This window comes from Thamnophis sirtalis, unplaced genomic scaffold, assembly GCF_051295495.1.
Source record: "Thamnophis sirtalis isolate CommonGarterSnake01/CBP01778 unplaced genomic scaffold, rThaSir2_p1.2 scaffold_2, whole genome shotgun sequence".
Lineage (NCBI taxonomy): Eukaryota > Metazoa > Chordata > Lepidosauria > Squamata > Natricidae > Thamnophis > Thamnophis sirtalis.
Genome location: NW_028261382.1, coordinates 56,029,609 through 56,057,005, shown reverse-complemented (window position 1 = coordinate 56,057,005; position 27,397 = coordinate 56,029,609). Strand labels below are relative to the sequence as shown.

General features: G+C 46.5%; 2 protein-coding genes across 3 annotated transcripts in view; one reads left to right on the top strand and one right to left on the bottom strand.

Annotated features, from left to right (window-relative positions):
• TPCN1 (two pore segment channel 1) overlaps nt 1–14,448 on the bottom strand; it is a 44,564-nt gene extending 30,116 nt beyond the window's left edge. For both annotated transcript variants that reach the window (XM_087705659.1, XM_087705660.1), the window contains exons 1-6: nt 14,041–14,448; nt 5,386–5,510; nt 4,633–4,809; nt 2,622–2,735; nt 1,759–1,889; nt 78–166 (exon numbers count right to left, since the gene is read on the bottom strand). In XM_087705659.1, the coding sequence (XP_087561785.1) occupies nt 78–166; nt 1,759–1,889; nt 2,622–2,735; nt 4,633–4,809; nt 5,386–5,510; nt 14,041–14,137 (733 nt within the window). In that variant the 5' untranslated portion in view covers nt 14,138–14,448. The remainder of the gene's footprint in view (nt 1–77; nt 167–1,758; nt 1,890–2,621; nt 2,736–4,632; nt 4,810–5,385; nt 5,511–14,040) is intronic.
• Nucleotides 14,449–15,889: 1,441 nt separating this feature from the next.
• DRC10 (dynein regulatory complex subunit 10) lies at nt 15,890–26,580 on the top strand. Its single transcript, XM_087705656.1, has 5 exons — nt 15,890–15,913; nt 17,402–18,306; nt 20,615–20,848; nt 22,300–22,371; nt 26,263–26,580. Exons 2-5 carry the CDS (start codon nt 17,626–17,628, stop codon nt 26,533–26,535), a joined length of 1,260 nt encoding a protein of 419 aa, XP_087561782.1. The 5' UTR covers nt 15,890–15,913; nt 17,402–17,625; the 3' UTR covers nt 26,536–26,580.
• The last annotated feature ends 817 nt before the right edge of the window (nt 26,581–27,397 follow it).

The window sequence follows — 27,397 nt, the reverse complement described above, 5'->3', positions numbered from 1 at the left end:
AAATATTTCTGCCTTTTCCGAAAGTGTTTCGCCTTAAACAAACGAATAAGAAGGGTGAGGAAAAAAAAAATCCATACCCAAAATCGCAAAGATGACCATGAAGAAAAGCAAAAGAAGAAGAATATCAATGAAGGGAGGCAGAGACTGGAAAATCTGACGTAGGTTTCTGGAAAACACAAGACCAAAAGAAAAAACAACAGAAAAGAAAAAATCTCTCTACGCATCAATTATTATTCTATCCCTTAAAAACATCCAGTGAGATTCCAAGAAAGTAAAACTCCACCATTGTTTAAAGTTCGCTGGGCTAAACTTGCAAACAAATACATTTTAGAATGAATTCTTGGACAAAAAACTTGATACTTCCCTCAACTTTTTTTAAAAAAAGGAGAGTGTGTGTGTGTGTGTGTGTAATTCCCTTGACAATTATTGCAAGACACTTTGTAAAATGGGGCAAAACTCACAACAAAATCTTGCCCGCAGCGTCGTAAACCTAACTGGCCACCACTTTTGATCGTCCGTCAAAAGGACGACCCGATTCGCTTAACAAACACGTTGCGAACTCAACAACCGCGGTGTTTCCCGTCACAACAGGGGGCGAGAAAGGTTTGTACAACGGGGCCCAAACTCACATCACAAGAGGTCACACTTAGCAATGGAAATTTCAGGTGGCGTTTTGTTCCTAACGCCAAGGACTCGCCTGGGACTTTGGGAACTCTTAAGGAGGAGCTGTCTTCGCCCTCTTTCTCTCACACACATCGTATCTGGGGCCGGATGTCCTCTTTCTTTTCTGGAATGCAACCCCCTCCCTCCTTCTGGGGAATTTACCCCCCTCCCTCACTAAATTCCATCCCATCGAAGGAAAAACTGGACGATTCAGATTAATGAACCCATTTGGCATCTATAATTCAGCAACAAGCTGTGGCTCAAACCTCCAGTTAGTAGCCTTCAGGGTTTGACTCCAATCAACCCTACACAAATTAAAAACGAGCATAAAACGGCCTGTTCTTCGTGAAAACGGGCCCGTTTTTTGTCAAAAATTGCATACATAGCCTTATGGCGGCTGTTAGAGTGCTGCTGGGGGCTGGGGGGGGGCAAAAAACGACCCTTTTTTGCTCATTTCTGCCCTCCCCAGCCCCCGGGAGCTCTCTGAAAGCCTCCAAAAGTGCATGCACGGCCATTTTGGTGAAGGGGGCGGGGCTTTGGGAGGGAAAAAATGTATTCGGTGTATAAGACGCACCCAGATTTTCAGCCTCTTTTTTGAGGGAAAAAGCTGAGTCTTATACTCCGAAAAATACGGTAAAGGACCAGCCTGCTGAGTGTCAGCGACCAAAATGGGATGCCAGGGGCAGAGGTGGCATTCTGCTGGTTCACCTCGGTTCGGGAGAAGCAGCAGTGGCGGCGGGAGGCTCCGCCCACCCTCCCAGACGCCTTCACAAAAGGTTCTGCGCATACACAGAAGTGCTGGGCGTGCATGCTCCCAGTCCTAAACCAGGAGCAAAGATAAGAGGACACCATTACTGGCTGGGGGCGGCTATGCACGGCCCCCGCGTGCTCCGTTTTTGGCCTGGATGGCCTCCTGCAGCACTCTGCCAGACAAAATGAGGGCCCCGTGCTGCAGGTAGCCATCCAGGTCAAAAAACGGGGCATACCCCCAATTTATAAAATTCTTCATCGAACAGCAAGTGAAAAGAGAAACAGCAGTCTCCTTGCCAAGGGCATCACGCCAGCCTGGGTCAGAGACAACCTAACCCCTTTTACCTTCGCACGGCGCCACAATAACGACAATCCACCAGGAAGATGCACCGCAAGGCTCGGGTGATGCGAAGGTGGGACGTCTGGCGCACCAAGACCACGACCGCTTCTACAAACTGCAGGAAGAGGACGCAGGTCTGCAGCGGGAGGAAAAGATAAGAGAAAGGCATCGGGTGTGGTGGAATGCAGCCTGGATTCCCAGGATCCTCCAGAGGGGGTGGAGCTTAAATAATTTTGGATGGGAGGGAGAGAGTGAAGATGGATCCTCTTTAACAATTCTCAGGGTATACAGCATGGGTGAAATCCAGCAGGTTCTGGAGAATCAGTAGTGGAAATTTTGAGTAGTTTGGAGAACCGGTAGTGGAAATTTTGAGTAGTTGGAGAACCGGTAGCGGAAATTTTGAGTAGTTCGGAAAACTGGTAGCAGAAATTTTGAGTAGTTGGAGAATCGGTAGTGGAAATTTTGAGTAGTTCGGAAAATCGGTAGCGGAAATTTTGAGTAGTTCAGAGAACCGGTAGCGGAAATTTTGAGTAGTTGGAGAACTGGTAGCGGAAATTTTGAGTAGTTGGAGAACCGGTAGCGGAAATTTTGAGTAGTTCAGAGAATTAGCAAATGCTACATCTGGCTGGCCCCGGAGTGCGGCGGGAATGGGGATTTTACTTTTGAATTGCTAGGTTGGCAGAAGCTGGGACAAGTAACAGGAGCTCACTCTGTTACGTGCTGCTAGGGATTCGAACCGCCGACTTTTCTGATCAACAAGCTCAGTGGTTTAGTGTCTTAACCACCAAGCCACCACGTCCCTTTAGGTGGAATATATTTCCAGGTTAAAAACACCAGGCGACTTCAAGCGAGGTAGGTAAAGCCTTACCTTGACCATGGTCCTTTTGTGCCGGATGTAGGTATGGCCGCCCAGCCATCTTAATTTCATGGAGAGTTCGAACAACACAACGGTCAAGGCGAACAGCTCCAAGGTGGCATGGACCTGAAACCGGAAGGGGGAAGAGTGAGAGGTGCATGCGCACAGTTGCCAGATAAAGGGAAGAGCTAAAGAACAGGGGTCGACTTGGGAGGAAAGCCACAGGTGGACAGTGAATGGCCCCTCCCAGAGGAAATAAAAGAGGAACGAAAGGGGAGTGGAGTTTGCAGGAGTTTGCATGTTCCTTCGCTCGTTCGTAAAAAACCAAACAGCTCCTGCCTTGAGCAGGGGGTGGGTGGACTAGATGATCTCTGTCCTGCCTTGAGGTGGACTAGATCACAGGTCTCCAACCTTGGCAACTTTTAAGACTTGTGAACTTCAACTCCCAGAATCCCTCAGCCAGCAAAGCAAAGCAAAACAATCTAGAAGATGAAGTCCACAAGAGTTGCCAAGGTTGGAGACCCCTAGACTAGATGATCTTTGAGGACCCTTCCAGCTCCAGGATTCTACATTCGAGGCTCTCCAAAATCAAAGGCAACTTTTAAGGCTTGAACACCTCATTCCTACAGCCTTGTCTTACTCATCGTGTAGCAGGCTGCGTGGCTTTTACCCTTCCCATCTTCCTCATTTCTCAACCACTTATCTTTCCTACTATCTTCTCCTCTTGGTATCTTATGATTTATCACTTGTGGTTTGTATCTTGCGGGCGAACGATTGTAACTATGATTGTTGATCTGTGACTTTTGTTGTTTGTAAGTATTGTGGCCTGCCAGCGGCCAGCAGAGCTGGCGGCAGATTCGGACAGTGAGGAGGGTTGGGGAGGAACATGGGCCAGTCCTGGAGTCTGGGGAAGGCTCTGATGAGGGCTCTGTGTCGGAGGCAGAGAGGGGGCCAGAGCCGTATGCCAGTTATCAGCTGCCTTCGAAGTCAGACATCAGTGAGGCAGAAGAACAGCGGGAGCCTGTTCCCAGTGTGCGCATGCGCAGAATTGCCAGACGAAAGGAACGGCTAAAGAACAGGGGTCGACTTGGGAGGAAAGCCACAGGGGGACGGTGAATGGCCCCTCCCAGAGGAAATAAAAGAGGAACGAAAGGGGAGTGGAGTTTGCAGGAGGCAATTAGTTTGCTTAATTGGCTCCTGACTCTCCGAGACTCCTTGCCAAGTTCTCCACGTTACACCTATCCTCCGCGAGCTGCACTGGCTACCTATTGGTCTCCGGATACGCTTCAGGGTGCTAGTTATTACTTATAAAGGCCTACATGGTATTGGACCTGGGTACTTGAGAGACCGCCTTCTGCCGATTACCTCCCACAGACCCATTTGATCCCACAGATTAGGCCTCCTCCGTATTCCATCTGCCGGCCAATGTCGGCTGGCGACTACTCGGAGGAGGGCCTTCTCTGTGGCTGCTCCGGCCCTTTGGAACGAGCTCCCCGTGGAGATTCGGACCCTCTCCACCCTTCGGGCCTTCCGGACGGCCGTGAAGACCTGGCTGTCCCAGCAAGCCTGGGGTTGAGTCCCCCCCCCCCTACTCGAATTTGCTGTGTCTGTTGTGCTTTTAAGTTGTTCGTATTGTCTGATTGTTTTTGTCTCACTTTTTGTAAATTCCCCTCCCTTGGCTTTTGTTCAGCCACCCTGAGTCCCTTCTGGGAATAGGGCGGCCTACAAATTGAATAAACTCCAAACTCCAGATATCAGCCTGGCAGCTCTCCAAGCCAGATAAGGTCTGTGACCGTAAATCCTCCCTTGAAAGACTTTGCTGGATGTGAATGAGCGGAATTCACAGCCAATTAATAAAAGAGTTTTTTGTCGGGACCAGGAGTTGACTTCATGCTCTCGCGAAGCCTCGGTCAGAACACGCCCACCATCCCTCCTATGAGCAAGGGGTTTGGGTTTGGGGAGGAAGCCCCCACTATGTCCTTTGATCCCCCCGCCCCCTTCTCCTTCCCTTTGAACCACGTACGTAAATGCCCAGGCGGAATATGGCCACGGCGGGGGCTTCACATAGCGACAGCAACAAGAGCAACAGCGCCGTGGTGAGCTCCATCAGGTAGAAGAGATGGTTGTGGACGAAGAGGTAGGACGCGAGGGCTTTGGGGTCCTTGGGATGAGTGACGAATTTATCATTGTTCTCGCCTTCCTGGAATGTTTAAGAAGAAGGAAAACCACCTAGTTATGGCGCAAACCCAAAACACAGTCACTCCTCGACTTACGACCCCAACGGAGCCTTAAAATGTTGCTAAGCGAGACAGTGTTTAAAGGAAGGACGCCTCGTTTTTACAACCTTTCTGGCCACAGTTGACGTCAGGTTCCGAAGGATTAACGAAAACAGCCAAACACAGAGATGGTTTGAAAGTGTTTTATCTTCTTCCTACAGCAAGCGTGCACACCCATCAACTTGTGACCCAGAGGGAAAACCACCCGGCAATTAATCATGGATTGTTAGCAGGAGTTTTGTAGTTTCTTCGGCTGAAGATTGTGGAGGAGGGAAGGTGAATCTTGGCAACTGGCCCAGTTTCCTCCCCTGAATGGCAGCTCCAGGCCTCTGGGCTGGCCGGAGCGGACAGTTGTTGGGATGGGTGGACTTCCCGACTCCCGGAATTCTTAGCGCCCGTTCTTCAGGCTGGAGGAGGGCGGTTTCTGGGACGCTCCCCCTCCCCGTCCTCCCATCTTCCTTCATTTTTTACAACCCCCCCAAGCAAAAATTAGGGCCCACCTGTAGATAAATGGCAGCTTCCTGGTAGTTTATTTCCCAAGTCCGTCTTCCACGATCCCACGGAGAACACCGTTCTCCCGTCACTGGGCTAGACATATCATGGATCTCGTCGTAATTGAGGCCATCTGGATGGGAAGCAGGGAGGAAAGGTTGTTAAACTGTAGACAGCTCCATTTCTCGCCTCTTTGTTCCTAAGACATTCCCTCCGCAAGGAAGGCGAGGCCCTTGTCAGGTTCAAATTATGATGGAGGCGTCTGAGCGAGAAGTCCGTGTCCCCGGAAACTTGTCAAGTTCCTAGACCTCATGAAGAAAAAGGAGGTCATCTAGTGGGGCTGGGCTGAATTCTCAGAAACTCCCATCTTATGTTTATGTTGAGTATTTAGTATTTAGTATTTATTAATGCTTATAGGCCGCCCTTTTCCCTGAGGGGACTCAGGGCGGCTTACATAAAATAAGGGGGGGGGTATACAGACAATAGACACAACAATACATAGAAGTAAAATAGTAAGCAACATTCATTCATCAGCAGCCAAAAAGATATTCCACAGACAAAATAATAATAATTTTTTTTTAAAAAACACTAAAAGTTAACAGTTAAGGTTTGCTTCTCTTCTTTTGGCAATTTTGTGGTTGCAACTTTGATTCCTCTTTTGTCCCTATAGACATTTTAAACTCAAAACATTCGGCTGTGTTTATTTTCTCTCTTTTTAAGAGAAACATTATTTAATTTCAGCCAGCAAAGATGATGAGGGGACTGGAGGCTAAAAATATAGGAAGAACAGTTGCAGGAATTGATATATGTCTAGTTTAATGAAAAGAAGGACTAGAGGAGACATGATAGCAGTCTTCCAATATCTCAGGGGTTGCCCCAAAGAAGAGGGAGTCAAGCTATTCTCCAAGGCACCTGAGGGCAGGACAAGAAGCAATGGGTGGAAACTAATCAAGGAGAGAAGCAACTTAGAACTGAGGAGGAATTTCCTGACAGTGAGAACAATTAACCAGTGGAACAGAAGTTGCCTCCAGAAGTTGTGAATGCCCCAACACTGGAAGTCTTTAAGAAGAGGTTGGATAGCCTTTTGTCTGAAACGGTATAGGGTTTCCTGCCTAGGAGAGGGGGTTGGACTAGAAGACCTCCAAGGTCCCTTTCCAACTCTGCTATTGTATTTGTATTTGTATGTTTTCATCCAGCACCAGCACGGTGGCTGATGCCTTTCGTTGGGTCAACCGCACCATCGGGAACAAGACAGTGGTGGACCAAGGCTATTACTATCTCAACAACTTCGACAACATTTTGGACAGTTTCGGTAAGCGCTCCAGCTACCGTCTCCCTCCCTCCTTTTCATTCAAGTTGTGAATGCTCCAACACTGGGAGTTTTTAAGAAGCGATTGGACAGCCAATTGTCTTAAATGATAACACGGTCTCGAAAAGGGGACTTAGCACTTCTCACATCACAACGCTGGAAAAAGCACATTTCCTCATTAGAGACGTCTTAGGACTGAAACGGAAGGATGCATACAGAATAAGAGAATTGGAAGGGACCCTGGAGGTCTTCTAGTCCAACCCCCTGCCCGAGCAGGAGACCTGATGCCGTTCCAGACAAAAAGGCTTGTCCAGGCTCTTCTTAAAAACCTCCGGGGATGGAGCACGCAAAAACTTCTGGAGGTTAAGCGGTTCCATTGTTTAATTATTCAGGGAATGTCTCTCCTTAGATAAAGGCTGCTTCTCTCCTCATTTAGTTTCCTTCCGTTGCTTCTTGTCCTGCCTTCAGGTGCTTTGGAAAATACACAAACACACCGCTTAATAGAATAACAAGAGTTGGAAGGTACCCTCAGAGGTCTTCTAGTCCCTAACCTTTCGGACCTCAGGGGCCACTAAATTCATAATTTTAAATCCCCCAGACCATGAATATGATCTGCCTAATGACCGGCTGCATGGGTGTGGCTTGCTGGTCACGTGACTGGGTGGGTGTGGCTGACTGGGTGATGTCACTCACGTCGAGGGGCACCTCACCAGCCTCTACTCGCCACTCCCCTCCCAGCCCCTCCTCGCCTGCTCCGCCCGGGCACCTTAGGGCCCCAACAGGGAGCAGTTGCTGGAGCTAAGCAGCCCCCAGGAGAAAGAGTTGGCAAAACAGCTCAGTTCAAATCGGATCTGGCCGAGAAGGAGGCTCAGCAGAAGCACCTCACTGAGGACTAGGAGCATAGGCTTTCCAAGCAGAGGGAAGACCTGCGGGAGGGCAAGGCCAGGTGCCGGCGCCTGGAGGCTCAGCGGGCTGAGATGGTCAGCCAGTTCCAGGCCATGATGCAGTCCCACTGGAACGAGGCCCTCCGGCTCTTCCCCATCAGCGGCACTTCCCTCCAGCCTTCTCCCAAAGCCCACCAGGAGGCTGAAGCAGACCCCAAGTGGGAATTTCTGCCCCCCTCCGACCCGCACAAAAAGACCCGGGAGGGGGAGACTCTCTGCAGCAACACAAGCGTTCATTGCATGTATCCCTCCCAGTTTGAGGACCCCTGATTTAGTGCAATATCAAAAATGCAAAGGATTTTTCTGCGGACCACCCAGATTTTCTCACGGACCACCAACAATGATCCACAGACCACTAATTGTTGGCCACTGTTCTAGTCCAAACCCCCCCCCCTGCTGGAGAGGGAGACCCCACGCCATTCCAGACAATTGCCTGCCCAATTTCTTCTTAAAAAACCTCCAGGAATGGAGCATTCAGAAGTGCCAGGGACCTCCGAACCCATTTCCCCTTGCAAAGCTTTGCAAAAATTCTTGGCTTCCCTCCCCGCCCCCCGGTTCGCACAAAGGAATGAATATACGTCCAAGATGCACATTGCATCTTGTCTGGTTGCTCTGGGAACAGGTGGAAATCACACACACACACACACTCACAAACACACACACACACACACAGAGCATCCTAAGCTGACAACCCGCGCATACGAAACGACAGAAACTTTTCAGCAGCGTCTGGTCACTCTGCCCTTGCTGGAGCTGACTCAGAAACCAGCAGAACAAATGTGGGAACGACAACGAGGTGTGTGTGTGTGTGTGGGCGGGGGGAACACCTAGAATGTCACGGCTTCCAGGAAACGGGATCCAGCAAGGATTAATTAACATCCCCTTCATGATCCTCCCAGTTTTCTCTTTTTAATACTTGCTGATTTTCCAGGATGCAGAGAGACAGACACACACACACAAACACACACACAGGGGGGGGGGGAGAGGGAAAGCAGGAGGGAAGGAAGGCGAATGGAAAAAGTAAAAGAGACAGAGAGACAGAGAGAGAAAGGAGGAGAGGGAGAAAGGGGAAAGGCAGAAGGGAATGGAAAAAGTAAGAGAGGGAGAGAGAAAGAGGAAAGGCAGGAGGGAAGAGAAAAAGTAAAAGAGAGAGGGAGAGAGAGACAGAGAGAGGGAGAGAGAGAAAGAGGAAAGGCAGGAGGGAATGGAAAAAGTAAAAGAGAGAGAGAGACAGAGACAGAAAGAAGGAGAGGGAGAGAAAGAAAGAGGAAAGGCACGAGGGAAGGACAGGGAATGGAAAAAGTAAGAGAGAGAGAGAGGGAGAGAGAGAAAGAGGAAAGTCAGGAGGGAAGAGAAAAAGTAAAAGAGAGAGAAGAGAGACAGAGAGAGGGAGAAAGAGAAAGAGGAGAGGCAGGAGGAAAAAGTAAAAGAGAGAGAGACAGAGAGAGAAAGAGAGAGAGGGAAAGAGAAAGAGGAAAGGCAGGAGGGAAGAGAAAAAGTAAAAGAGAGAGGGAGAGAGAGAGAAGAGAGACAGAGAGAGGGAGAGAGAGAAAGAGGAGAGGCAGGAGGGAATGGAAAAAGTAAGAGAGAGAGAGACAGAGAGAGAAAGAGAGAGAGGGAAAGAGAAAGAGGAAAGGCAGGAGAGAAGGACAGGGAATGGAAAAAGTAGAGAGAGAGAGGGAGAGAGAGATAGAGGAAATGCAGGAGGGAAGAGAAAAAGTAAAAGAGAGAGGGAGAGAAAGAGAGAGAGGGAGAAAGAGAGAGAGGGAGAGAGAAAGAGGAAAGGCAGGAGGGAAATACTGGGAATGGAAAAAGTAAAAGCGAGAGAGAGAGGAAGAGAGAGAGGCCAGGATTAATTAAGTCTTTATAATCAGGCATCAAAAAATCGGGTTGGCTGAGCAAAATCCCCTTTGCCAACCTGCAGACAGTCCTCATTTTACAGCCAGAATGGAGCCCAGAATTTCTGCTGCTACGTGGAACATTGGTTAATTTGAGTTCCGCCTCGTTTCACAAGCTTCCCTGCCACGGCTGTTAAGTGAAATGCTGCGGTTGTTAAGTGAGTAACACAGGGGGGTGGGGGTGAAGTGAATTCAGCTTCCCCATTGGCTCGTCTCGTCAGAAGGTCGCAAAAGCGGATCACGGCACCCCGCAACCGTCACCAATACGAGTCAGTGGCCAAGCATCTCCATTTTGATCACCTGACCACGGACACGCTGCAACAGAGGTTAAGTGTGAACAACAGTCGTAAGTCCATTTTTTTCACTGCCGTTGTAAACTTTGAACATGAGCTGTTGTAAGTCAAGGTGCCCATAATGCAACACGCGTGTGACACACAAACCCTGCGTGGCCTGCTGCCCTGCGCACGCACCTCTGCCTCGTTTTGGGCCTAGCGGGGCCCCCTGAAGCCTCCTGGGACCGAAAACGGGGCTGTGGGGGCGCCCCCGCGCATGCCGGCTCGTCTCCCACATGCGCCTTGCCTCGGGCGCATATGTGGCAGAGACTCAAAAATCAACTGACCAGTGGATGGGGCGCGTGCATGTGCAGTGGAACTGAGTTGGGCAACGCCTCGCGTGCCCGCAGAGAGGGTCTCCACGTGCTCCAGGTTTGCAATCCTGGAGTTAGACCGAACTGGCTTCCGGGAATTCACTACTCAGAGACAACAACAGGCACACTTTTCCTGAGTGGGCTGGATGCTTTGCAGGAGCAGATGTACTGTGGCATTTACTTATTTCCTTTGGGCCACATTTATATTTTTCCCACCTCCGTGTTGTGAATCACCCCATCCTCCTCTTTGCTGGGGAAAATCTCTTTCTAGGGACTCGAGGAGTCAAATCGAAGGGTTTATTTTTTAAATTAAAAATAATAATAATCTATTCTTTTGTTCCTAGCTTTGCAACTCCAGAGCACGATAGCCACAGTCCCTCGGCATATTCCCCTCGGTGGAATAAAAATCGGAGGGTGTTTTTTTTAAAAAAAAAAAATTAAATAATAATAATTACAAAATGGATTTTTAAATTTCGAATTGGTTTTTTTTTTTTTTAAATCAGATTTTTCCCGAATCTGATTTTAATAAAATGCTTTTGGAGTAACAAAAAAAAAATCTATCTAAAGATAATATTCTATTTAAGATACATTAGTCATTTAGTTTGGGACGCAGTGGCTCAGAAGCTGGGCTTGTCGATCAGAAAGGTCGGAGGTTTGGCGGTTCGAATCCCGAGCGCCGCCTAATGGGAGGGAGCTCCCGTGACTTGTCCCAGCTTCTGCCAACCTAGCAGTTCGAAAGCCCGTAAAAAATGCAAGTAGAAAAATAGGAACCACCTTTGGTGGGAAGGGAACAGCGTTCCGTGCGCCTTCAGCATTGAGTCATGCTGGCCACATGACCACGGAGACGTCTTTGGACAGCGCTGGCTCATCGGCTTTGAAACGGAGATGAGCACCGCCCCCTAGAGTCGGGAACGACTAGCACATATGTGCGAGAGGAACCTTTACCTTTACCTTAATAATTTAGTTTATTCGGCATGAAATGGAGTGTAGTTAGGCTGCATATTCTGCACTATTGCCCTTTTAAAAAAAATCATGATTTAAATCAAGTTGATTTAAATCAAGCCTTTTTACTAGTGATTTAAATCGACTGGATTTAAATCAAGTCCATCCTGAGTGACAAAATCACTTTCCCCCCATTCCTTTAAATCAAGTTGATTTAAATCAAGCCTTTTTACTAGTGATTTAAATCGACTGGATTTAAATCAAGTCCACCCTGAGTGACAAAATCACTTCCCTTCCCCTTATTCCTTTAAATCAAGTTGATTTAAATCAAGCCTTTTTACTAGTGATTTAAATCGTGATTCAAATCGACTGGATTTAAATCAAATCCACCCTGAGTGACAAAATCACCCCCCCTATTCCTTTAAATCAAGTTGATTTAAATCAAGCCTTTTTACTAGTGATTTAAATCGATTTCAATCATGATTTAAATCGACTGGATTTAAATCAAGTCCACCCTGAGTGACAAAATCACTTCCCTTCCCCTTATTCCTTTAAATCAAGTTGATTTAAATCAAGCCTTTTTACTAGTGATTCAAATCGTGATTCAAATCGACCGGATTTAAATCAAATCCACGCTGAGTGACAAAATCACTCCCCCCTCCTTATTCCTTCTCTTATTTTCATCCAGAGATTTCCATCTCTGCTTCCTGCCAACAGATGGCATTGAAGGGTGAAGAGAAAAATAATAAGCAGGCCTTTGGACGCGGCATTTTAAAAACAAAAACACGGAAAAGAAGTGGCATCAGGCATGTAATCTGTCCACTATGCTTTCCTTAAACCCTAGAATCATGGGACCGGAAGGGACCTTGGAGGTCTTCTAGTCCAACCCCCTGCGTAGGCAGGAAACCCTATACCGTTTCAGACAAATGGCTATCCAACATTCTTCTTAAAAACTTCCAGTGTTATAGCATACACCACTTCTGGAAGCAACTTCTGTTCCACTGATTCATTGTCCTAAGTGTTAGGAAATTTCTCCTTAGTTCTAGGTTGCTTCCCTCCTGGTTTAGTTTCCACCCATCGTTTTTTGCCCTGCAAAAAATAAAAACCTATTTCTATTTAGTTCTAGGTTGGATCTCTCTTTAACTAGCTTCCATCCACTACATCTTATCCTGCCCCCTGGTATACTACAGAATAAGTTTGAATCAGAATCAGAAAGAAGAGAGCTGGAAGGGAACTTGGGGGTCTTCTAGTCCAGCCCCCTGCCCAAGGCGAGAGACCTTATACCCTTCTGGAAAACCTCCAGCGACAGGAGCACAACATCAGGAATTTTCCTCTTTGGTTCTAGGTTGGATCTCTTTTTTAAAACAAGCTTCTACCTACTCCATACTACTTCTGGTCCTGTCCTCTTATACCCTAAATAAGAAGTTTGAATCAGGATACCGAAGAGCTGGAAGGGACCTTGGAGGTCTTCTAGTCCAGTCCACTGATCAAACAGAAGCTCCTACACACCCTCTTCTTTGCGCCAGCCCCTCCACTAGGGAAAGACTGCTATCACGCCACCCTCTAATCCTTCTCTTTGTTAGGCCAGACATAATTACCCCCCACCCCAACCTTTCATCACACAATTTAGCCTCCAGACAAAACTGTCCACCCTGTGTGTTTCTCCCTGCAGCTGCCAAAGTCCAATTTTGCAAGCGGGGAACCCCAACTTAGCATGCACCCCCTGGCCAACATGGCGCTCCCACCCCCTTACCCAAGCCAGCTAAGGCTGCTGGGAATTGGAGTCCAACAACCCCATCTCTGTCTGTCTGTCTCTCTGTCTGTCTCTCTCTGTCTCTCTGTCTGTCTGTCTATCTATCTATCTATCTATCTATCTATCTATCTATCTATCTATCTATCTATCTATCATCTATCTATCATCTATCTATCTATCATTTATCTATCTATCTATCTACCTACCTACCTACCTCTCTGTCTCTGTGTAACTATCTATATATCATTCTCTCTCCCTCTCTCTCTCTCTCTCTATATATATATATATAGTTCTATCTATCTCTTTGCCTTGCCTCCCTCCCTCCCTCTCTCTATATATCACTGTCTCTGTTTATTTATCTATATATCATTCTCTCTCCCTCTCTCTCTCTACCTACCTACCTACCTACCTCTCTGTCTCTGTGTAACTATCTATATATCATTCTCTCTCTCTCTCTCTATCTATCTATATATATACACACACACACACATACACACACATACACACATATATATATAAAATTCTATCTATCTCCTTGCCTTGCCTCCCTCCCTCTCTCTATATATATCTCACTGTCTCTGTTTATTTATCTATATATCATTCTCTCTCTTTCTATCTATCATCTATCTATCTATCTATCATCTATCTATCTATCTATCTAATCACTGTTTCTCTATGTGTGTGTGTATGTGTGTGTGTATATATATATATATATATATATATATATATATATATATATATATATATACACACACACACACACACACACACACACACACATATATATATATATACATGTATATGTATGTATATATATATATGTGTGTTATATTTGTGCTGATATATTTGTGCTATATATATATATATATGTATACGTATACCTACACACACACACACAAAATCACTGCCTGTCTGTCTGTCTCTACCTCTCTAAACTGTCTCTATCCCCCCTCTCCCCCTCCCCACTTCAGTTTCGTAAAGGGGGACCACCTCTCCGCAGGCGGGATGCCGCTGTCGGGACCCCCACCCCACCCCCATCCCTTTCCCTCTTTCTAAAGACACGCAGAGCCCCCTCCCCACCCAAGAAGCCCACTGGAGCCGCTTGCCAAGCGCGTCTCAGCTTCGCATCCCAGAGAAAGAGAGAAGGGGGGGGGCAGAAAAGTTGGCTTACTTTCGTTGGGGACCCCCTCCGGATCGACCCTCCGTCTCCTGCCGTCCTCTAAGGTCAAGATCAGGGGGACGTCGTCCTCTTCGAGGCACCCAGCCATGGAGAGGGGGAGAAGAAGCCCACCGCCCTCCCCGAACCGGCTCTGCTGCACGGGGCGCTCCTGGTTTCCCCCCCCCCCCTCCCTTTCTCCTTTCCTTGTTTGTTTGATGATCAAAGCGGGAGCCCGTCTCGGGGATTTGCCGGCGTTCCCATGATCTTGGGCCAACGCGTGTCGGCAAAAAGTGTCGTTTGCAAAAAAAGAAAAGAAAAGAAGAAGAAATGCAATGCAATGCAATGCAAATGGAATTGCAAACGCCAAGGGCTCTTTCCCGTTTTCGGGCCTCCGCAGCTTTTCTTTCCGACGAGTTAGGAAGGAGGAGGAAGAGGAGGAGGAGGAGGAGGAGGAGGAAGCAGCCAAACACGAGTCCAAAGGAGGCGGGGAAGCAGGCAGCGCGTAAATAAAGCGTGGGAACCTCCAACTTCCCTCCCTCTTCCTTTAAAAAAAAATCTCTTTTCAACCCAGGCTTCTAACCCTGGTTTGCAATCATCGTGGTTAGTCCAGGGCTTGCAGAGGTCATTTAAAGAGAAGTTTTTTTCTTTCTTCCTTTTGCAATATGTGCTCCAGTTTCCGCCCCCACCCTTTCCGACTTCTTTTTAACAGAGTTGGAAGGGACATTAGAGGTCATCTAGTCCAACCCCCAATCTCACACACACACACACCCCGCTCAAGCAGGAGGAGACCCTGCAAGCGGGATACTTTGCAAATGTGCCTTGCTAACCAAAGTGGGCGAAGGAGCCGGCTAGGAAGACGTTGAGACCCTCCAGTTAATCCCTTTTAATGCAAAGCGGGCTGATGACTTTTGCAAGAGTCCTTTTTATTTGCGGTTTGGTGGGGAAAAAGCGAGGCTTGCAACCCGGGGAAGTGGGGAGAAGGATTATTTATTATTATTATTATTATTATTATTATTATTATTGTTATTATTATTATTTTAAAAAGATGTATTTTTGCAAGTTGTAATGCTATCTATAGACATTCCCTGGGAATAATAATACGGATTTAAGTTCGCATCCCTAGGATTGCACCACTCATCTCCCAACCTGCAGCCTTGGAAGGATGTGGGACCACAATTTCCATCATCCCCAACCAGCAAGAGATTATTAGGAGCTATTAAATAGAAGGTATTTAATTAATGTCTCCACTCTACATGCAGCACAAGCAGCGTCCTATTGGTACCCGGAAGTGGTGGTAGAATCCTTGTTTACCGCGTTCCCTAGAGGCTTTAGGAGCGCGCATGCGCTATTGGCTTGCCCTTTTCCGACGTCCTGTCCTGGAATGCGCTACGCCTCTACTACCGCGAAGAGATAAGGAAACGTATGGTTGCCTGCAAACGCCGGTTCTCTATCAAGGTTGCCGCCAGTTAAACGGCCAGAATTAGCCCTTGTACAACAAGTATAAGAGTTCATTTGAGTATCTGGATCACAGCCTGTTTATAAATTCGTTTAACTTCAGGCGATGTATCGCTCTCTTTCCGCTTGGCCTCCCACTAAGGTCAACTGACAACCCGAAGTGTATGCCACCTTCTCTTACTATCGTATCCATGCCCACTTTAAGAGGCACGTGGGAAGTGGGAGGAGCAAGGCGCCATCGCATTGACGCCTCTTATTGGCCACGTCTTGGCTGTCGGAACGACCACAGTGGGAGCAACGAGGGCTTCGATTGGCTAGTAAAAGCTCCCCCTCCTCACGCGGTCCAGCGTTACCCGGTAACGAGAGGACTTTACGGAAGGGAAGCCGTTGTCATGGTAACCGTGGGGGGGGGCTTTCGCTTTTAGGTCGGGTGAGTTGCAAAAGTTAAAAATGATGCTTTTCCTGCACGGGTTATATTTTATACTAATTATATTAATTAATAATATATCGTTTTATAATATTGCAGATCATTTTATTACATTTGTTTATATGGCATTATTGCATTGAAATGTTATACAATATTATACTCCATTTCTATTATATTACTAATTTTATTATGATTTTATTATGATTTTATTATGATTTTATTATGATTGCTTAAGGCAGGTTTGACATTTTTATCCACCTACAGAGCACAGGTAGTCCTCAAGTGACAGCAACTCAGTGACCATTCAGAGTCACAACAGCGGTGGGGGAAAAAGTGACTTATGGCCATTTTTCACACTTAACAACCGTTGCAGCATCCCTGCGGTCCCGTGATCAAAATCCAGATGCTTGGCAACTGACTCACATTTATGACGGTTGCGGTGTCCCAGGGATCCCGTTTTGCAACCCGGCAACCAGCCAATTCAATGGGAAAAATCAGATTCGCTTAACGACCATGTCACTAATTGAACAACTGCAATGATTCACTTAAGAACAGCGGCAAGAAAAGTCATGCAAATGGAGCAAACTCACTGAATAAATGTTTCAGTTAGCAACATACATTTTGGGTTCAATTGGGGTCATCACTCAAGGACTACCTGTATAATTATAATTATTATTATTATATTTCATTTTTATTATTCGTCTGTTCATCACACAGCCAGATGTTCAAACAAGATTTGGTATTTTGGTTCGCCTATCGAGTCCTTCCCATCAAGATAGGCAGATGTTATTATTTAATAATATTAAAGATATCATCGCAGGATGTCAGCTGTTCCAAGCCAAGCTGCCTTTTTGCAATTGACCGATGGGGATTTTGTCAACGCCGACGGAGTTCAAGGGATGCTCCAGATCATTATTAGGGCTGGTAACGCCATCAGCCAGTCTCAATTTGGTATTTTTATCCATCCAGTCAGTCCTTCCCATGAATCTGGGATAGGCAGAGGTGGTTGTTTGTTGGTATTAAAGCTATCCTCGCAGGATGTAAACTGTTCTAAATTAAAGCTGTCTTTTTGCAATTGACTGATGGGGATTTTGTCAATGCCGATGGTGTTCAAGGGGGGCTGACGATCAGGTGGGAAATTCATCAGGTTCTGGAGAACCGGTAGAGGAAATTTTGAGTTCGCAGAACCGGCAAATACCACCTCTGGCTGGCCCCAGAGTGGGATGGGAATGGAGATTTTGCAGTACCCTTCCTCTGAAGTGAGGGAGGGGGAGAATGGGGATTTTGCAGTATCCTTTCCCTACCACACCCACCGAGCCATGCCCACAGAACCGGTAGTAAAAAAAAAAATTGAATTTCCCCACTGCTCCAGATGTTTTGGGATTGTACCTAAGGCAGCTATCATTATCGGTATCCCCTTTGCTTTATTGTTCATTTCAATCATTATTTTATTATAAGGTTACACAGTCCTTGTTTTATCTTTATCTTCAGGAGGAAATAGCGAGGGTCGTGTCTGAGACTCTTTCCCACGTTACATTTCCGCCCTGGACTCCGATGCCTCTTCTCTGAACATTGGTTTCCTCTCTTCGTTCTGTCCCTCAAGGTTAATCCTCGCGCCCATTGCTCCGTCTTAGAATCCTCTTCCTCGGGGCTCCTAAAACAAAGGCATTCGAACAACCGAAGCCTTGCCGGGAGATTCAAAAGCAGCAGAAAAGATGACGACGGAATTGGTCTCCACGTCTTACGAGCTGGTGGATTCCATCCGCCCGAAAAAGGCTATCCGAGCTCCCTTAAGGATCTTGGATCCCGCTCGGTCGAAGCTGAGCACTGTTGAGACCAAGAGGATCATATCCGTCTTGGATGAAACCATCTTCAAGATAGAACTGGTCAGTGTCTTCTCCCACGTCATCGAGAACCTCGATGATTTTAAGCCCTTCTTGGGTCCTGACCTCACGGGAGCCTTCCGAGAACATTTCCGGCTCTCAAACATCCTGGAATGTATGCTGTCCCACCCGGAAGAAGAAAATATGCTCTATATAGGCTCCGGGAAGGGAACTTTCTTTGGCCTAGTGGATCCCGATGGCCATCTCACGTTGCATGTTCAAGGCCTTAAAAGCTCGGTCCGAAATATCCTACGCCTGCTTTACACCAACACTGGCGCTTGCCAAGCTCTGAAAGAGGTGTCTTACACCAGGGACCCGTCCGTCCACAAATTTATTCATTGCTTGTCCAAGCAGAGGGGCTTCCTCTTCGAGCAGCTCCTCACCACCCCTCTAGAAGAAAAGGAGAAATCTCGGTTTTTGTACGAAGTCTTCCAGAGAGACAAGAAAAACACGGAGACCGCGGCAACTCTGGAAGACGAACTTACTGCAGCCGTGCAGAATAGGGATGAGGAGGTAGGATGGTTGTTGTGCCGTAGGCTTCCCCAGCAGCACGAAGCCGATAAACTCCTCGTCCTGATAAACCCCTTTTATTTCATGGACAGTGAATTCCTCTCCAGCAAAGTCTTTCCTCTCCCACAGTCTTTCGAGAGAGTTCACAATTACCGACCTTGATCAGGCTTGGAGAGTAGCCAAGCCGATATCTTTCAGACGCCACAATATTTGGCAGGAATGCAGGAATGAACTAATTGTCTCCTGCAAACTCCACTCCCCTTTCGCTCCTCTTTTATTCCCTATTCACCGTCCACCTGCGGCCTTACTCCCAAGTCGACCCTCCTGCAAACTCCACTCCGCTTTCGCTCCTCTTTTATTCCCTCTGGGAGGGGCCATTCACCACCCACCTGTGGCTTTACTACCAAGTCGACCCCTGTTCTTTAGCTGTTCCCTTCGTCTGGCAACTCTGCGCATGCGCACACTTGGGAACAGGCTCCAGCTGCTCTTCTGCCCCACGGATATCCGACTCCGAAGGCAGCTGATAACTGTCGGACAGCCCTGGCCCCATTTCTGCCTCCGGTGTAGAGCCCTCGTCCGAGCCTTCCCCAGACTCCAGGATTGGCCCATCTTCCTCCCCAACCTCCTCACTGTCTGAGTCAGCCACCAGCTCTGCCGGCTGCTGGCGGGCCACAACAGTGGTGGAGCTAAGCAGGCAGGATCTAACTGTGGTCCATTTGGCCGGCCAAACACGAGATTTAACGAGTTGCCAAAATGGGCTGTTTCCCTTGGAAAACCAGATCGTAAGCAAAAAAAAAAAAGGGAGCATAGATTTAACCGTAAGAGCCAGTGTGGTGTAATGATGAAGATGCCGAGTTAGAAAATGGGAGTTCTAGAACTCTGGTCTCACCTTAGGCATCAAGCCAGCGGGTTGAGCTTGGGCCAGGCGCTTTCTCTCAACCCTAGTAAGGCGGCAATGACAAACCCCTGAAACTTTGATAAGACTTTGGGCGGGCAGTTTCGAAGAAACAGACATGATTGAATGGGAAGGGGGAAAAAAAGAGAGAAATAATAGAAAAACACTTGAGAACTAGTTAGGTCCGGCGACTGGGCTAAAAACTGGGAAACTGAGTTGTAGTCCTGCTGTTAGGCATGACCTTGAGCCAGCCTCTCTCCCTCAGCCCTAGGAAAGAGGCAATGGCAAATCCTTGCCAAGAAAAACTACAGGTAGCCTCAGACAACTAGACGTGATTGAAGGGAAGATCAATTTTTTAAAAAATACATTTGACTAGCAATAGCAATAGCAGTTAGACATATACCGCTTCATAGGGCTTTTAGCCTTCTCTAAGCGGTTTACAGAGTCAGCATATTGCCCCCAACAATCTGGGTCCTCATTTTACCCACCTTGGAAGGATGGAAGGCTGAGTCAACCTTGAGCTGGTGAGATTTGAACCGCCGAACTGCAGCTAGCAGTCAGCTGAAGTAGCCTGCAGTGCTGCACTCTAACCACTGCGCCACCTCGGCTCACTAGAGAGATGGCCCTCGATTTATGACCGTAATTGAGTCTGACATATTTGTCAGCTTCAAGATAAGATAACTTTTTCATGCCAAACCTGGAGAGAGATTATCCATCCTCGACTTGCGACCACCAGCTCACCCACAGATATGTTGGGCTCAATGTTGGTCGTAATTTGAGGACCACCTGTATTAGTGACTATGTCTCTAGGGAGGGGAACTGGACCCTTCAATGAGAGTGGTGCGAGAGGTGAAGCTCTGGCCTCACAATCAGGAGGCTGGGAGTTCGATTCTAGGTAGAGGCAGATATTTCTCTCCCTCGGCACAATGGGAACATATCTGCTGAACAAAACACTGCTCTGGCGACAGGAAAGGCATCTGGCCATCCACACCCTCTGCTAGCTCCATTCAGTTGCCGAGACTCCACCCCGCCAGGGATTATGGGGTCGTTAAATGATGATGAACTGGACCCTTCAACAAAAAAAATCTTGTCCAGCTTTGACTGCTGGGACCAATTTCGACTCCGCTAATCCTCAACAGGGATATTCTAAGTGTGGTTTGGATCCAGTGGGTCTTTTCAGAAGATTCCACCCAGCTGGAGAGTTGGATTCCAAAGTTGTCGTTTCTTCTTCTTCTTCTTCTTCTTCTTCTTCTTCTTCTTCTTCTTCTTCTTCTTCTTCTTCTTCTTCTTCTTCTTCTTCTTCTCCTTCTCCTTCTCCTTCTCCTTCTTCCTTCTTCCTTCTTCCTTCTTCCTTCTTCCTTCTTCCTTCTTCCTTCTTCCTTCTTCCTTCTTCCTTCTTCCTTCTTCTTCTTCCAGATTTCCAAGAAGAACGCCGTCATCAAAGACCTGAAAACCCACTTGTACAATCTGGCCAAGTTCTCCGAAAGCCAAATCCAGCACACGCGGGCGGAAGCCGAGAAGCAGCACAAAACGGAGGTGCGCACTTCCCAGTCGAAATGCGCCAAGCTGCAACAGGAGCTGCAGCAGCTGCGGGCTCAGTTCAACGCCCTGGTGGCTGAAGACCGAGAGGTGGAACTCAACCATCGGAAGGTGAGTCCCGGCGGAGGCTGAGCAGAGAAACCAGTCTTAAGAGCAGTGACTGTGAGAGGGATCTTGGAGTCTTAGTGGACATTAGTGGGATTCAAATAATTTAGCAACCGGTTTTCTGCCCTAATGACCGGCTGGGTAGGTGTGGCTCGGTGGTCATGTCACTGGTTGGGTGTGGCCAACTCAATGTCACTCACGTTGATGGGCGCTTCACCTTAGGCTGTTACAATGCAATAAGCTGTTACAATGTTAACAGGAGAGGCAGTTTCTGCAAGCAGGGCAATAAAGATGAGGCTAGAAACAACACCAGAATGTTCCTTTCCTGCCTTCCTTACAGGATTAGCCCTGTAAAGTGGGGAAAAACCAAAAGGAGATTTCTTCCAACAACCGGTTCTCCGAACTGCTTAGAAAGTTACCAACCGGTTTGCCCGAATAGGTGCGAACCGGCTGAATCCCACCACTGGTGGACAGCCAGTTAAATGGGAGCCAGCCGTGTGCGGCGGTAGCCAACACAATCCTAAATTGCATTAACAGAAGGATACAATCAAGACCAAGGGAGGTACTAATGCCACTCTATAAAGCCTTAGTAAGACCATACCTAGAGTATTGCATCCAGTTTTGGTCACCACACTATAAAAAGATTTTGAGACTCTAGAAAGAGGGTAGAGAAGAGCAACCAGGATGATGAGGGGACTGGAGGCTAAAACATACGAAGAGCGGTTGCAGGAACTGGGCCTGGCTAGTCAAGAGAAGGACCAGGGGAGACAGGATAGCAACCTTCCAATATTTGAGGGGCTGCCACAGAGAGGAAGGGGTCAACCTGTTTTCCAGCTGAAGGCCAGACAAGGAAGAACGGATGGAAACTGACCAAGGAGAGATTCAACCTGGAAATAAGGAGGAATTTCCTGACAGAGCAATCAACCAGTGAAACAGAAGCTGCCTTCGGAAGTTGTGGGAGCTTCATCACTGGAGGCTTTCAAGAAGAGACTGAAATGGTGTAGGGTCTCCTGCTTGGGTGCGGGGTTGGACTAGATGACCTACAAGGTCCCTTCCAACTCTATTAATTAATCTAATCTCTAATCTATGAAACACATTTGCACACCCTGTGTGCAATGACCCTGTGTGCAATGATGACCTACAATAGATGACCTACAGATGACCTGTTAATCTGTTATTATTCTGTATTCAGAGGTTGTGGGAGCTTCATCCCTGGAAGCTTTCAAGAAGAGATAGGACTGTCATCTGTCCGAAATGGTGTAGGGTCTCCTGCTTGGGCGGGGGGTTGGACTAGATGACCTACAAGGTCCCTTCCAACTCTATTAATTAATCTAATCTCTAATCTATGAAACACATTTGCACACCCTGACAGCAGCCGTCCCCCAACCTTCAAGACCGGAATCATAATTTTTGCTGCCAAGCTGACCATTTTTACTCTGATCTTATTTCCTTTTTAGAAAAAATACAAGGTGGAAATGGAGATAGAAAACTGGGTCCAAAAATACGATATCGAAATGATTGAAAAGCAGGTAAAATATGAGCTTCTTCCCTTTTCCCTCGTTGAGCTATTCTTGAGAATGACGGTGCGGTGGCCTAGAGGTAGCGCTCTTGCCTCACGCTCAGGAGGCTGTGGGTTCGATCCCAGGCAGAGGCAGATGTTTCTCTATCTGGGCGCGATGGGTTAGGGGTCTGATGTGAACTCCACGCAGGCGTCGGGAAGGGCATCCGGCCAGTATGAGTGCCATTTCATGGCCCCAACTCCCCCCCCCCCGATGTGAGGGATTAAAAGGAGAAAAAAAAGCTATTTTCCTCTTGAGAGATCATGTGCAAAAATAAGTAGACAGGTCTTTTAAACTAAGGCTTAATTATTATTGTATTTCATTCTAATTTCATTTTAAATTGTGTTTTATTCCAATTTCCTTTTAAATTTTATTTTATCTAATTCATTTTAAACTTCTCATCAAATTTTAGTAATAATTTGTTTCTGGAACTCTGCGCTTTGATATGGCCGAAGGACCAATCAATCAATAAAAATCAACTAATCAATACTAAGCCTTAATTGCAGGATAAATCCTCCTTATGGCATTCCTGCCATTGAGATTATGACCTTAGTTAGATTTCACCATGCTGTTCTCGCCTTCTCTCCACTCTCCGGGCTCTTGGATCAGGAGCAGGTGGTCCTTGCTCCTCGCCTGAGCTCTGTCTCTCATGTTCATCCTGCCCCTGTTCCACCTGTCTACAAGATATCCTACTCCTGAAAAGCCCAGGCCTGACTGGTCCTGCCCTTCCCCATTTTCCTCCAAAGCCAAAGAAGTCGCCCCCTCAATCTCTTGTATTCCAGCTCAGATTCAGGCTCCAACAGGGGCATGACACTTCCTTGTGAGATTCAGGTAACCCAGTGTTTCCCAACTTCGGCAGCTCGAAGATGGGTGGCCTTTGCTGGCTGGGGGTTGGACTAGATGACCTACAAGGTCCCTTCCAACTCTGTTTTTTTTTCTTTATTTCTTTTTTTTATTAAAAGTTTTAATGAGTTTTACAATTATATACCTTCCACCTCCCTCCGCCCCGATCCCATATCCCCTCCCCCCTCCCCCCCACCAACCTCCCAGAGCAAATACAGGGGATAAACATTTAGCAACCATATACTAATAATAGTTAATAAACTAACTTTAGCGTCATCCCTCCCTTGTACTTTAACTCCCTTTTTGTAAAGCTAACTTTAGATAAGTTGTAACATTCCTTGCTCATTCATTCATAAGCTATCTGAAGTTTCTTAGTCCCATATTTATTTTGAATATAATCAGTCCATCTTCTCCATTCCAGCTTGTATTTCTCATCTGAATGGTCCTTGAGGTATGCTGATATTTTAGCCATCTCTGCTAGGTTTGTTACTTTTAACGTCCATTCTTGAATGATAGGCAATTCTTCCTTCTTCCAGTACTGCGCCACCAACAATCTTGCTGCTGTTGTTAAATTCAGAATCAAGTTAGTCTCTATAACTGTACAGTCTGTAATTATACCTAACAAGAATAACTGAGGAGTAAACTTTATGCTCTTTTTAAGAATACTTTGAATAATCCACCATATTTTTATCCAAAATGCTTTGACCTTTTTACAAGTCCACCATATATGGTAATATGTAGCATCAGCACAATCACATCTCCAGCATTTAGGTTGTAAATTCAGATACATACAAGCTATTTTAGGTTCTAAATGCCATCTATAAAACATCTTGTAGAAATTCTCTCTCAGGTTTTGGGCTTGCGTAAATTTTACGTTTCTTACCCATATCTTTTCCCATGTTTCCATCATTATTGGTTCCTCAAAATTTTGTGCCCACTTTACCATACAGTCTTTAACTAGCTCTGTTTCAGAATCTATTTCTATCAATATATTATATAACCTTTTTATATGCATTTGACTTTGGTCCCTAATTTGTTTTACTAAGTTATCCTCATTTTGCATAATACCAATTTTCTGGTCCTTTTTTTCATCTGGCCTGTAGCTGCCCATACTGAAACCAGGTTTGAATTACCCTTTTCTCTTTCAGTACATTCAGAGGTTTTAACTGTAATACACCTCTTTTTATGGTAAGAAGCTGTCTGTATGTGGTTACATCCTGTTTTTCTTCTATGCTTATATTCTCTTCTATTCCAACTCTGTTAATCTGTAATCTGCTAGGCTTCCGGCAAGGGAAATCAATGGGGGGGGGGGGATTTGCTTAAGGAGCCCAGAGATTCACTTAAAGCTGCTGCGATTCGCTTAACAAGTGTTAAGTGTTCGGAGTGTTCGGAGACTACAGTTGGTCCAGAATGCAGCCGCGCGAGCAATATCGGGTGTACCTCGGTACACCCATGTTACACCTATCCTCCGCGAGCTGCACTGGCTCCCTATTGGTCTCCGGACGCGCTACAAAGTGCTGGTGATTACCTTTAAAGCCCTACATGGCCTTGGACCTGGATATCTGAGAGACCGCCTCCTGCTGCATACCTCCCAACGGCCGATAAGAACTCACAGGCTAGGCCTCCTCCGGGTGCCGTCGACCGGACAATGCCGGCTGGCGACCACTGGGGGGGAGAGCCTTTTCTGTAGCTGCTCCGGCTCTGTGGAACGATCTACCAGCAGAGATCCGGACCCTTCCTACTCTCGCGGCCTTCCAAAAAGCCACCAAAAACCTGGCTGTTCCGGCAGGCCTGGGGTTGTTGATTTATAAATCAGGTCCAACTAATTGCAAATCCAGCTAAGCCAAATGTATGTTGTGTTCCTTAAACTGTTTTTGTTTCTCTCCCCTATTTGTTATTTTATTTTATCTTGTATTTGTAAGCCGCCCGGAGTCCTCCAGGGTTGGGCGGCATATAAGCTCATTAAATTACGAATTAATTGAGAATGATAATAAATTATATTGCATGGAAGATGGAATTCTTGGTATTAAATATTATGGATGTTCAGCTAAAATAGGATATGAGGATTTGATGTCAATAGGGGACTTTACAAACAAGTAAATGAAATGTCAGCATGTGGTTATGGATTAACTCTTTGGCATAGTTAAGCTTGAAGGATGTTTAAATAACTGTAGCTAACTAGAAGTGGAGGTATAATGATGTCAATATGGTAAACATTTGAGTTAAGATATTTGAATTAATATGAATTAATGGAAGAGATGCACCAAAACATATTGTAACCAGCTGATATACTTTTTTTATATATATAATATATACCTGTTTTTGTTTTTTTTTTTCTTTTTTCCTCCCTGCCTTGTTTTTTGTTCTTTTTGTCTTCTTTGTTTTTGTCTTTTTTGTTTTTGTTTTATTGTTTTGATTTTTTCTTTTCCCACTGGTGTGGGCATGTATTGTTTAAGATTATTATTATTATCAATATTTTTAAATAATAATTACAGCCAAATTAAAATGGATATATGACGATGGTGATATGTATGAATATCTGAGTTAAAACACTTGAGTTAATATGAGTTATGTTTGTTGACTGTGGAGGAGATGTACCAAAGTTTATTTGTGACTGACTGATACATTTTCTATAACATGTAAAGAAAGATGTTGTATTTGTACAATAAGAGCCAAGGTGGCGCAGTGGTTAAATGCAGCACTGCAGGCTACTGCTAGATCAGCAGGTCAGCAGGTTCAAATCTCACCGGCTCAGGGTTGACTCAGCCTTCCATCCTTCCGAGGTGGGTAAAATGAGGACCCAGATTGTTGGGGGCAATATGCTGACTCTCTGTAAACCGCTTAGAGAGGCCTGAAAGGCCTATGAAGCGGTATATAAGTCTACTGCTATTGCTATTTGTTTTTAAATTGAAATTTAAAAAAAACAAATTTTAAAAAAAACAACGAATTAATTAACCATGGCAAGTGAAAGAAAATAAAAAAGGGCTCATAAAACTTCGACTCCTTCCATTCCCCCAGGAGGAAATCGATGAGATCGATGAAGTCTATGTGGTCGAGAAGGAGGATTTGGCCCACCTGCGGGAGAGATACACCCGGCTGGACGAGGAATACTGCCAGATCGTGGAGGAGAGGAAGGTGAAGCAGGAACAGAAAGACAAAGCGGAGAAGGAGCTGGCCATCCTGGCCCGCGCTGCGACTCTCATCCAGGCCGTCTGGAAGGGCTACTTAGTGAGGTCGTTGTTACGGAGCAAAAGGAAGAAGAAGGGGAAGGGGAAGAAGGGCAGGAAATAAGCGTTGGTCAACGCCTGGCCGTTCTCTTCTTTTGGGGATGGGCTGCCCCGGAGAGGGATGGGGAACCCTTGGAAGGTTCTGGGACACCCTTTAATAAAGTTGATCCTTTAAAAAGATGGGGGACCTGTCAAAATCATTCTCCCCCCCCCCCAACCCCAAATCTCTCTTATCTCGAATTGAAAAGGGAGAAACATCGCAGAGAGCAGAGGTCTTTGGTGCTCTCTGAGCTTGGCTGTTTTTTTCTTATAGACATTTCATTAGGTAACATCATCAGTGCTATAAGGGCCTGGGGTTTAGGAGGAGGAGGAAGAAGAAGAAGAGGAGGAGGAGGAGGAGGAGAAGGAGGAGGACTGTAAGGTCCTTGATGCTCTCTGAGCTTGTTTGCTTTCTTGCAGACGTTTCATTACCCCACTAGGTAACATCATCAGTGCTAGAAGGGCCTGGGGTTTAGGAGGAGGAGGAGGAAGAAGAAGAGGAGGAGGAGGAGGAGGAGGAAGAAGAAGAGGAGGAGGAGGAGGAGGAGGAAGAAGAGGAGGAGGAGGAGGACTGTAAGGTCCTTGATGCTCTCTGAGCTTGTTTGCTTTCTTGCAGACGTTTCATTACCCCACTAGGTAACATCATCAGTGCTAGAAGGGCCTGGGGTTTAGGAGGAGGAGGAGGAAGAGGAGGAGGACTGTAGGGTCCTTGATGCTCTCTGAGCTTGTTTGCTTTCTTGCAGATGTTTCATTACCCCACTAGGTAACATCATCAGTGCTAGAAGGGAGTGGGGTGTGCAAAGAGAAGGAGGAGGAAGACTGTGGAGTCCTTGGTGCTCTCTGAGTTGGCTTTTTTTTCTCGCAGATGTTTCTTTACCCAACTAGGT

Coding starts and splice junctions, on each gene's coding strand:
- DRC10 (XM_087705656.1), top strand. CDS start 17,626: ATGACGACGGAATTGGTCTCCACGTCTTACGAGCTGGTGGATTCCATC. Junction 18,307..20,614: donor TGCAGAATAGGGATGAGGAG/GTAGGATGGTTG, acceptor TTCTTCTTCCAG/ATTTCCAAGAAGAACGCCGT. Junction 22,372..26,262: donor TCGAAATGATTGAAAAGCAG/GTAAAATATGAG, acceptor CCATTCCCCCAG/GAGGAAATCGATGAGATCGA.